Raw genomic sequence first — 12,575 nt, forward strand, 5'->3', positions numbered from 1 at the left:
CCTTCCCACTCCCTTACGCTGCCTGGGTTACTCGGAGACAAGGCTAGACACGCTGGATGCTCAGAACACGGAGGAATTCAGATGTTTCTGACCAAAGAAGCAGTAACATCTTTAGTAATACTGGAAATGTGCTCAGAATTCAGCTAAAGAAAAATCTAGATTCCTTGGTGTGGGATCGGGATATTTACCAAGGAGATCTACAGGTCAACTTAAGCCCTCCAGATTTGGCAGAAACAGAAAATATCTTACAGAGAAAAGACAGTTTAAGAAAAGCAGAAGAGAAGTTAATGCCAGTTACATAAGCTAAATGGTTGATAAAATGGTTTTCTTGCATCTTTTGAGCAATTTCCAAAACAATGACTAAACAGAGCCAGGAGCTATCTAGTCAGACAACATTAAGAAAGCACAGAAAAGCTGGCCCAGAGAAACTAACTCACAATAAAACCTGCCAATATTGGAGAAAATATTGAGTGTGATATTTTGGGGGGACATCAAAAGAGTGATCTAGCAATCTCAAACTACAGATCTATAGGTTTTGCTCTCAGATACTGGACACGGTGGTTGTGGGGTGGTTGCACACCGTCTCGGCACCCTGTCAGCTTCCCGAGTTAACCTCTCGAGGGAGGTGAACCGCACCATGCATCGCTTACCAGGGTCGGAAATGTTTCCAGCCACAGCCTTTGCATCCATCACCATTGGAGAGATGGTTTTGCTCAATTCATCGGAGGCAGCTTTCACAGCCTCACGGAACTTGGGATCCTCAGAGTTCTCCACCTCCCTCTTAGCCACCAGCAGGATACGGTTGGCCCGGCGAGCAATGCTGGTCGCCCCGGCGACCAACATCTGTGGCTGAATGTTGGCCATGGCTACTTTACACTTGTCCAGGTCTTTTTTAATTGCTTCTTCGGAAGCATCCAACAGAGATTTGGTATCAATAGCTTCGTCCACCAGCCCTGTCAGGAGAACAGAAATGGAATTTCGTTTCTACTTTAGAAGAACAGCGGCTCAAAAACCCTGTTGTCCACTCGAGTCTCACGTGAAAATGTCACCCAGAATTCTCTCCTTCAGCTCCGAGTCCTTCCTAAACAAGCAAAAGCTTCCAGATGATTACCTTAGTTCAAAAAAAGAGTGAAGATGTAGTCCAGGAGGCTGTACAGATTCACAACACTCATACCAACCGTGGTCACTGGCCTTCTCGAGTCGACCACAGGCCACCAGAACCGCAGCGACATCAGGAGGATGGTGACTCAGGCCTCTGCGGCATCTCCACATTCTGCTAATAACATTTTCTCCCTTCCCTCCTCACTCCGCAGCCATCTGTTGCGTGCTGGCAGCTTGTAGTGCCCAAGACAAGCCACGCCGAGGATTCTAATAACCCCGGGCGGCTGTTTCTTGTTTCTGTTACCTCTCCTCCGACACCTCAGGAGCTCCACTTTCATCTCTGGCTGCCGTGGCTCCCGTCACCACAGGTTCAGCCGGGGAAGCCGGAGAGCCCGCATCCCTCCCTTCTTCCCTCCTCTCCTAGGCCTCCCTCCACAGACCGTGAAGAAGATTCGGAGGTGCCGCTTCAGTTGCACGGACACGCGTTTGCTGGCGGTTGGCTTCTCCTCTTTTTTAAAAAAACTACGTAGTTGATAAGTTGGAGGAAACTCTGAGACAAGGTGTATTAAATGGTAGCTATTGTGGTTCCTTGAAATGTGAACCCACTGAAAATGACAGGGCTGCTCACTGTGTCCGCGAACACCGCCTCCCAGCCTCTGAAACCAAACTCTGGTTCAGACGGAGCAAAGGCACTATTCAGAGAGGAGATAGCAGCCCTAACAATACACATCACACAGGGAGGGCAGCATTAAAATAAGAGGGACTCAAAGAGCCTCTCTTCAAACAAGTTGCAAGGCTTGAATGAGAAGCTGCCGCTGCTCTGCGGCCTTAATCAGGGCCAAGTACACTGTCGGGCACGTGACCGTCCCTTCCTCCAATTACAACCCAGTCACATAACCGGTCCTGCTTGAGTTTCTGCGAATGCACTCCTCAAGGGCTCCACAGTAAGAGCTTGGCACACAAGCCTACCTGTCATTTTTTCAACATTATCGATCCACTGGTTCTTCATGGTTTCAAAGTGTTCGTAAGCAGCTTGATTTCCAGGATTCCTAAGTAAAATGCGAGCAGCTGAGACCACCTGTGGATGACAAAACAACCTGTAAGCCCCAGGGCGCCCTCACACTGGGACACAAACCTTCAGCGAAGCTTTCCCCTCTCTCCACCTACAGATGGCACTAGAAAGCCAAAAATGGGCAAGCCTTTCAGGCCGAATGCAGGAACACTTGGTCTCTGCAACCGCTCACCAGAGCAAAAGGTTTTACAGTCACAGGCTGATTCTGAGAAGGTACTAGAATGACAAAGTGGCGTTCACTTGATACTTCAGAACATATACAAAGTGACTTATGTTGCTGGGTCGTAGGGCAGATCTATTTTTAACTCTTTGAGGAATCTCCACACATGGCTGCACCAGTTCACATTCCCACCAACAGTGCAGGAGGGTTCCCCTTTCTCCACATCCTCTCCAACATTTGTGGATACAGATGCAATGAAACGCCAGGACACCTGCACCCCGATGTTTCTAGCAGCAATGTCCACAATAGCCAAACTGTGGAAGGAGCCTCGGTGTCCATCGAAAGATGAATGGATAAAGAAGATGTGGCTTATGTATACAATGGAATATTACTCAGCCATTAGAAACGACAAATACCCACCATTTGCTTCGACGTGGATGGAACTGGAGGGTATTATGCTGAGTGAAATAAGTCAATCGGAGAAGGACAAACATTATATGGTCTCATTCATTTGGGGAATATAAAAAATAGTGAAAGGGAATAAAGGGGAAAGGAGAAAAAATGAGCGGGAAATATCAGAAAGGGAGACAGAACATGAGAGACTCCTAACTCTGGCAAACGAACTAGGGGTGGTGGAAGGGGAGGTGGGTGGGGGGTGGGGGTGCTGGGTGATGGGCACTGAGGGGGGCACTTGATGGGATGAGCACTGGGTGTTATTCTATATGTTGGCAAACTGAACACCAATAAAAATAAATTTATAAAAAAAATAAATAAATTTGTAAAGTTCAAAAAAAAGTGACTTATGTTTAGACACCTGATGTTTAAAAGAAATAAATAAAATAAAAGAAATAAATACTTGATGTAGATTTTTCCATCTTAAAAAGCACCACCAAGAGAGACACAGCAAATTACTTAAAACTGCTATTTACAGATTTAAAAAAAAAAAAAAAAGGAACTGGCTACAGTTCACGAAGTACTTCCACATGCATTATCTTACTGCATCCATTATCTCACAACACCCCTTAGGAAACAGGATGGGTAGGTAATTCCACCAACTTACAGATGCAAAAACCAAGACTTAGAAAATGTAAGCGACTTGCTCAAGAGCTCCCGGCGAACCAGTTAGAGGAGCTGGGGAAGGAACTAACACTGCCCAAATATTTGGTAAGTTACAGGCTACACACATATCCTCTTAATCCTCCAAAATATACATTAGGAAGGAATTCCCTCCATTTTACAGATGATTAAACTCAGAGTCACAGAGGATGCAAGTCTAGATCTGTCTCCAAAATCCTTACTCTTTCCATAGTTGGTATTTTTAATTTTCTGTTTCTCTTTTTTAGGAATCCCAGTTTTATACAGAAATGCCTATGTTCTATGTTTTATGGAAATTTTTAAAGAAAGTTACACATGTTCATATTTTATGGAAATATTTTTTAAAAGTTGGACATGTGTGATTTTTCAAGAGAATCTAATTTGTTAACGTGCCACGTGGGCAAAAAAACAAACAATAAAGAGGTGTGGGTTTTTTCCATCCCTTCCTGCAAGTTCTCACCAAAGCCAGTATCACAGATGTGTAAAGCTCCTGATATATTCAAGGCACACAATACATATCTGCTGAATAAATCAAATTTTTTAAATGAATTCTCTATAATTTGATTAGAAAAAAAAGTACAAACATCACACTAAAAGATGTTGGACTGGTATTTTTAAGAATACTTATCACATATTAGAACTTCAATTCCCACCCAATTTGTTTTCTTTTGCTCCCACTCTACCAGTATACTATTCACAGCATACTGGCTATAACGTGGTTATATAATGAAGTAGAAAAAAAGAAAACAAGTTTTGAACACAACTGGATTTTTTAAAAATATCCTCAAAGAGATGTGGGGAAGGCAGACGCTCTGCAATCAAAATAGACTTAACCTCTCAAGATTATCCAAATATTTCCCAAATTATGGGTGTGTGTGAGCAGGGGTTGCTTTACTACTTTTTTCTACTCTCAAAAGTAATCTATGATCATTGTAGAAAGCTAAAACAATACAAAAGTGATTTTGACACTGTGAGTTTGTTTCTTTCATGACAATGTAGAGTAAGTGTTCAAAAATGTATAGAAACTATTCTATAATTGACCTTTACTGCACACTATACGGTGAGTACTGAAACAACGAAAACTGAACAAAATTCAACCTGGGGTGTGAGTTCTCGGGCCGTCTTTACTGATGCCTGAATGCCTTCTACGGTGGATTTATTAGCAGTTCCAACAGCAGCTGCCTTCTCCGCTGTGGCACCAAGCCTTCCTGAATGGTGCTCAAAGTTAGCTGCCCTCTCATCAAATACCTTGAGGAAAAAACAAAGAAATTAGGAAAATTTATTTCAGTAAAAGAAGTCAAGAAGCCAAAGAAAAAACTCTCTTTAAGTAGAGGCAACCACTCAAGCAACAACTTCACAGATGACATCAAACCTTAGTCAATAAGACAACAATCTGGCGATTGCCAGGTCTTGCTCTGTGTCCTCAGAGGTTTGGCCATAAGCATCACATGCGTGCATGTGCACAGCCTACCCAACTTTGGTTTTTGGTTTTTTTTTTTTCCTACCCAACTTCGAATTTCAGTTCAACCAATGCTTACCAAGTGCAGACAGGATACAGAGCACCGTGTAGTCTGCAATAAGAAGGCCACAGACTTCAAAATTCCCTGTTCCCAAAAGTATTATCCTGTAGTTTCAGGAAGACAGACAAACCCACCCAGGCTCCAGTGTAGTTGGCTGGAGATATTAAAGGCCAAGAACATCCTCGTCCTAACCTGAACTCCAGCCGCCTCAAGGCAGCATCCCTCTCATATCCATTACCATTAATGTTGTAAAAACTCTGCTCCTGACCTCCATGGGAAAAATGATAGCTGGTGCTCACACTCAGGCCTGAGACTAGGGCAAGGAAGGCTGATTTTTATTACCCTGAATACAAAACCACCTACTGAATTGTTCATTCACCTCTCAAATTAAAAAAAAAAAAAAAAGTTAACTTATCCTTTGATGTGGATATTAATGCAAGGCTGAGTATGATGAAGGGGACTATTTAACTCAGATAAAATGACAAAAGCTCTTCTGTCGCTTGTTAGGGTAACAGTGCTTGAAAACACAAGGCATACCAGTGCCTGGTCAGGTTTACACTCTACACAGAGCATGTCAGAAACTGCCGACAGGATCCATCCTCTTCTATGCTTTCCCCCGAGGATCTACCTGCCCCACTGGGGCAGTTCTGACTCTTAGCAGACCATCTCTAAGCTCTAAAGGTCTCCTGGTTCAGCAGCAGGTTCCAATCGAATCGCCAGGGTGCTGGGTTGACCCACTCAAGTCTCTTGCCCACACTGGCCTCTTGTTTGGGTTCAGCCACCTGGGTTCTTGCCATTTAATGCTCAGAATCTCTGTCTGAACCTCTGATCTCCTAGCCTCAGTCCTTGTTTCTTATCTTGGCTGGTCTCCCACACCTGGATCTACAAGGCTTTCACTTACCCTACTTAATCATCCCAATTCCAGCCCTGTCTGCTGCATCCTCTGATTTAACTGGCTGTTTGGCCTGCTTTTCTTATCACTCAGTCAAAATTTACTGAGCACCTACTATGTGCCAGAACACTGGAATAGGTGCTGAAGATACAAAAAATGAATAAGGCACAATTTCTGCAACTCAGGAGCTCACATCCTTGAGATGTAAAAAAAGGCCCATAAACAGATACTTATATTAGAGTGTATGATGTACAATCATAAACCTAAGCACTGACATCATGAGAGCAAAAGGAAAGGTGCTTAAACCTATCCAGGAAGTAAAGGATAAAAGGATAAAGGATAAATAGGAATTAGCCCAAAAAGAAGGGAAAGGTAATTAGAAACCAAAAGAACAGAGACAAGGAAGAGAAAAAGGACAGAGTCTGTAGGAAACTATAAGCAGTTAAGGGCTACTGGGGCATGAACTGAAAAGCAGACGCTTGTGGGAAACAGGCATAAAGAGAGTACTAGGAGCAGATCCTGGCACTCTGGCTTTATCCTATGCGAGAGGGAAGGCCTGCCGAAGGGCTAGGTAGTGAAATAGGGTCAAATCTGCATTTTTATTTTATTGGTGGCTTAGTGACAGATTCATAGAAGACCAGTCACAGCTGTGCAGTCATTTAGGCAACAGGGGATAAGGATCAGAACAAGAGCTGTAGCAACATGAATGGAAAACATAAAGGATTCAAGGAATATTTGTGAGATCAAATTAGCTTGCCTTAGATATTTATTGGTGTGGGAAGATTCAATGGCGACTCACACATTTCCGAGAGAGGAGAGAGGGGGACAGGAGGACAACACATGCTGACATACCAAGGAACCAGCAGAGACTCTTTCTACTAGTCTAAGACTCAGAGAATTCTGGAATGAAAAAAATAGCAAATCATCCTAGTCGAAGGGGACCATGAGCTGAACTGTGCCATGACCTAAGCTAAAGAAGGAAAACGGGGGTCATCAGCAAAAAGGAATAACACAAACCTCCACCCACCACTTCTACATGGTCTTAGGTGCCTGACCCAACAGCCCCTTCTTCTTTGCTGCCAATACTTGCTTTCCTAGATTCCCCTACAGCTGGAGCAGCCATATGACCGAGTTCTAGCCAGTGAAACATAAGCAAAAGTCTCCTGGAAGATTTCTGGGAAAGGCTTTACTTCCATTCATTCAGCACCAACAATGTGCCAGGCATTGTTTTAGGAATTGGGAATATTCATTCCTGCTTTGTCAGAAGATTCACTGACCTTAGAGTTGAGGATCCATTTCTGGATTCTCTATTCTGTTTCATTGATCTGTGTGTCTGTTTTGGGGTTGGTTGGTTTGTTTTTTAAGATTGTTTTTATTTATTCATGAGAGACACAGAAAGAGAAGCAGAGACATAGGCAGAGGGAGAAGCAGACTTCCTGTGGGGAGCCCGATGCAGGACTCGATCCCAGGACCCAGGGTCATGCCCTGGGCCAAAGGCAGACGCCCAACCACTGACCCCCCCAGGTGTCCCTATGTGTCTGTTTTTGAGCCAAGAAGTCCAACGGTGGATGAATGGATAAAGAAAATAGATATAAATAGATATAGATAGATATAGATATAGAGATAGAGATAGAAATAGAGATAGATAGATATAGATAGATATATACTACACAAGATGGAATATTACTCAGCCATCACAAAGGATGAAATCTTACCATTTACATCATGACATGGATGGAACTGAAGGGTATTATGCTGAGTGAAATGAGTCATTCAGAGAAAGATAATTACGACATAGTTTCACTCATATGAGGAATATAAGAAACAGTGCAAAAGATCAAAAGGGAAGAGAGGAAAAATGGAATGGGAAGAAATCAGAGAGGGAGACAAATCATGCGAGACTCAACTATGGGAAAGAGGGTTGCTAGAGGGGAGGAAGATGGGGGAATGGGGTACCTGGGTGACGGGCATTAAGGAGGGCATGTGATATGAGGAGCCCTGGATCTTACATGCAACTAATGAATTACTCAACTCTACATCTAAAATTAATGATGTTCTAAATGTTGGCTAATTGAATTTAAATTTTAAAAAATTAAATTTAAAAAAAAGAACTGGGAATAAAGGGAGGTCTGAGTGGCTCAGTCAATCAAGTATCTGCCTTCAGCTCAAGTCATGATCCCAGGATCGAGCCCCAAGTCAGACTCCCTGCTCAGTAGGGAACCTGCTTCTCCCTCTACTTTTCCCTCTCCCTCTGCCCCTCTCCTTGTTCATGCTCATGCTCTCATTCTCTTGCTCTCTCTTTCGCTCACTCTCAAATAAATAAAATCTTATAAAGATTTTAAATAAAATATTTAAAGAAAAAAAACTGGGAATAAAGTATGACAAAACAAACTCCTTGCCTGCATGGCCTCTCAGGCTACTGTGAGGGAGACAGACAAACAAAAAGTGAAGTAAACATGTCAAATGTTGAAAAATGCTGAGGAGAAAAGTAGGATATGGAGATTAGGAAATCCCCGGGTCTGGGGCTGGGGTTGCTATCTTAGGCAGTGACCCAAAAGTGGCATTTCAGTAGGAGATGAAGAAAGGGAATGAATAATACAAATAATTATCTATGGGAGGAACAGAGAGAACAAGTACAACTGCCCCAAGGTGAGAACACAGTAGACATAAACATGGCAGCCCGGGAAACAACACCAGGAGGTCAATGTAGACAGAGGAGCATGAGGGGTGAGGTCAGAGAAGTAGGCGGGAACCAGCTGCCGTGGTGCCCCGGAAGCTTCGAGAACAACTCACACCAGCTCATCAGAGCCAAACATGCCCATCTCTTCCTTCCCAACTCTGCTTTCAGTGACTCCACAAACAGTCATGATGGGAATATTTACATCATGGAAATAAACAAGCTTTACAAATTAGGGTGTTCTGGTCTTTAGACTTTCCTGGAGTGCTGTCCTGCCAGCACATCACTGGCCTTACTGTTATTTAAAGGACGCTGGCTTCACTCTGGAAGAGGAAGGAGTCATCGGAAGAAGCTTAATATCTGAATGACATCAAATCATTTAAAAGGTTTGCCTTGAATTCTGTGTTGAGAATAAAATGTCCTAATAAAAGGGACGGTTATGACTGGAGGGCCCTACCCCTTGTGTCTTATTGCTCTGAACATGATGCATAGAGTTATAGCAGCCATCTCACACCATTAGGAAAAGACCAAGAAAATCACAGGTATGCCAGATCTCATGACGACAAACTGCTGAACCTGTCAAGGATCACCTATCTCCATGTTTCTTGTCACACAATAAAAAGAAAACCCATTTGTTTTTGTCTCTGATAGTCAGGTCTTCTGCAGCTTACAACTGAAGACATGTCCTAAAGACATACCTAACTGATACACCTGATGACTAAGGAGGATGTGGCAAGGCCTTCCCTCTTCTGCCCTCCCACACTTCATCCACAATTTCCCAACCACTGCCCCTGATGCACACGGAAATCACACTTTGCCTTTACAAATATACAAATATATATGAGTGTGTGTGTGTTTACAGCTGGCCAAGAGAAGAAATGGAAGACCTCAGATACCCACTTCCTCCCTACTGGGAGCATCAGGAGGTGCAGTGGCCGCCACTGCCAACAGCTTGATGGGAGTTGTGGTATCGCTGAAAACATCTGACACCTCCTGAGTCATCGCCTCCTGCATCCGGGCTTTCAGATCCTTAAAAACATTGTTTACAAATAAAAATTACCAAAAATGTCCAAAAAGCATATCTGCCAATGTCCTCACTTCAGTGACACATTCATTCATTCATTCATTCAATCTTTCATTCAGTAAGTATTTACTATCAGCTATGTACAAAGTACTGTGCCAGCACGGAACAGGTGTAAGATATGAGTCCTATCCTCTAAGAGATCAGTGTCTGGTAGAAAGAGTAAGACAGGACCCACATTTCCCTGGAGACTGCTCCACCCAAACAAGAAATCTTACTTCTTTTCTTGGTGGCCTCTAAGAAATCATACTGAGATTCATGGGGTAGAACCCAAAGAAGACCCTGAAATGAAATGAAGCTCCTCACCACTCCCAATGCTGGAGGAGCCTGATAATGACCACAGAAGCTGTAAGGATGGTTGGATGGACACAGTCCCAAATTTCTAAGCATTTTCTCACATTACAAGTAAATAAGTTAATGATGGAAATTTCTTTGGGATACATGTTTTTTCAGTTAAGTTTCTGGAATAACTTGATAACCAGTGTATGTACCCATTTCTTAACATGAGTCTAAAGACGGTTCTTAGAAGTCATGAAAAGGCTCCTTTTTGTAGTTATCACACTTAGTCTGATCTAAGTGTTCTGGATTTATACAAAGAAGTCTCAGTCTCTCCCACTGTTTCTCAAGATGAGTAGTTCATGATACCTGAGATGATTTTAGGTGTTAGATTGGTGTTCTTATTTTAATAATTCCGTGTTTTCTTTTAAAGAATATTAGGAAAAATATAACTAGCTCATCAAGCTCATGATTTCAGGTTTATTATAAATTTTTCTTTTAAATAAATCCACCTAAGATTAAAAACGGAGTCCATTTTAAGAAAAATATGGACCAAATAAAGAAGTACAGGTGACAGCAGGGCAAATATCCCGAAAGAGCTCCCATTTGACTGAAACTCAGAAAGAAACTTCAGCCGCTGTCAAACACAAGGGAGCTTTTTCCTAATAAGCTCTGGACTTCCTTATATCCTCCTCAATCCACTCTTCACTTTCGCCAGACTCAAGAAATTATGTATTTTAAAAATCTCTCTCCCTCCCTAGTTTGTCAATAATGGTAAGCACACAGATGTAATGATGTATGCTTCCAAGTTTTACCTTTAAGGAGTCTTGGAGCTGAGAGGCAAGTGCTCTCGCCTGAGGACTCTCTCCTTCCCCTCTGGCAGCAAGGTCAGCCAGCTGGGCTGTCAGCTGGTCCACCCGGTCACACTTGGCAAGAAGATCTTGGCGATATGGCCCCATCATGACATTAGCCAGACGATGCCCTTCGGCCACAAGCCCCCGGATGGCAGCCTGACCTGGATCCAGAGGAAAGCACTGTAATTCACGTAGACCCAAAGAAGGCAAGTGTGGTAAACTACTGTATTGTTGGGGTTTTGTTGTTGTTGTTTTTTAATTAATAACATTTTGTGGGGTTTTTGCCCCTCATAATAGAAAACTGTAGGAAATTCAGAAAAGTATAAATAAGAATAGATAATTCACCATAATCCTCAAAAATTGATACAGTTGAACATTTCCTTCAGGTCTTTTTAAAAAGTATTCTACTAATATGTATTCATTTTAATTCCAGTATAGTTCACATACAGTGTCGTATTAGTTTCAGGTGTAAAATATAGTGATTTGACAATTCTGTACATTACTTAGTGCTCATCACTATAAGTATACTCTTAACCCCCTTCACTTATTTCACTCATTCCCCTACCTACATCCTCTCTGGTAACTATCAATTTATTCTCTATAGTTAAGTCTGGTTTTATTAGTTTATTTCAATTTTTGGTTCATTTGTTTTGTTTCTTAAAATCTACAGATGAGTGAAATCATGAGAGAAATGATTTGTCTTTCTCTGACATATTTCACTTAGCATTATACCGTCTAGATCCATCCTTGTTATTGTAAATTTTCTAGTTTATTTGATGCATTGCATGTTCCTATACAAATATACATTTCTCTTTTACAAAATTGAGATCGTACTTTACATTAATTTTTCTTGCTTCTTTTATTTAATGGGAGCATTTTTCCGCATCACTGAATATTCTTTAAAAATCATGATCTAAGGGCAGCCCGGAAGGCTCAGCGGTTTGGCTCCTGCCTTCAGTCCAGGGCCTGATTCTGGAGACCGGGGATCAAGTCCCGCATCTGGCTCCCTGCATGGAGCCTGCTTCTCCCTCTGCCTGTGTCTCTGCCCCACCCCCTCTCTGTCCTCCCATGAATAAATAAATAAATATCTTAAAAAAAAAATCATGACCTAAAAAAAATCTATATAATATTTTATATTACTTATAATTATTGATCACATACATATTAAACATTTATATTTATATACATTCTTGTGTGTAATCCCTTAGAAACATGTCTAATTACTTTTTATAATGAATTCCTCTACGTCAAATTGCTAAGTCAATGAGTATGAACTTTTTTAAAGCTCTTAACATGTAATACTAAATTGCTGTTCAGAACATTTATACCAATTTATTCCTCCCCCAGTAAATTATGCATCTGTCTGATTCCCCAACACTGGGAATCACCAACTTAAAAATTTATCTTTTTATCCAACAAATACAGTTAATAAAGTAAACAGATCTTTCAGCTTCAGATGGCTTGCTATCATAAAATGACCTAAATTCTTATAGATTCATCCCTAAAATCTCCCCAAAATCAAAATTCTCAGTTATCAATTCCACTGGTGACATGTGATGCAAGAGCCCTTACAAATGAAAATAACCTTGGTACCTACCTAAGTGCCTCTTACTTATTTTCAAAAATTACATTTAACTGGGTACTTTCCAATGACTATAATAGAAATATAATAGAAGTATACACAGTTATATACTGAAAATAATTAGTTCAAAATTTCAATTCCAATCTAAGGACCTTTCTATTTGCCCATAGCAAGATCATTTATTTGCTAATTCTTTTTGATTAAATCACAGGAATCATATCAGCTACATTTGGAAATGGAGTCATGTTGTAGAATGACTTACTTA

At 41.6% G+C, this 12,575-nt stretch overlaps 1 protein-coding gene across 4 annotated transcripts in view; it reads right to left on the minus strand.

Moving 5' to 3' along the window:
- The window catches only part of VCL (vinculin), a 114,197-nt gene that overhangs the window by 12,274 nt on the left and 89,348 nt on the right, over positions 1 to 12,575 (minus strand). For all 4 annotated transcript variants that reach the window (XM_041748681.1, XM_041748682.1, XM_041748683.1 and 1 more), the window contains exons 12-16: positions 10,690 to 10,889; positions 9,418 to 9,546; positions 4,527 to 4,676; positions 2,071 to 2,179; positions 651 to 953 (exon numbers count right to left, since the gene is read on the minus strand). In XM_041748681.1, the coding sequence (XP_041604615.1) occupies positions 651 to 953; positions 2,071 to 2,179; positions 4,527 to 4,676; positions 9,418 to 9,546; positions 10,690 to 10,889 (891 nt within the window). The remainder of the gene's footprint in view (positions 1 to 650; positions 954 to 2,070; positions 2,180 to 4,526; positions 4,677 to 9,417; positions 9,547 to 10,689; positions 10,890 to 12,575) is intronic.

The sequence above is a fragment of the Vulpes lagopus genome, chromosome 3 (genome assembly GCF_018345385.1).
Source record: "Vulpes lagopus strain Blue_001 chromosome 3, ASM1834538v1, whole genome shotgun sequence".
Lineage (NCBI taxonomy): Eukaryota > Metazoa > Chordata > Mammalia > Carnivora > Canidae > Vulpes > Vulpes lagopus.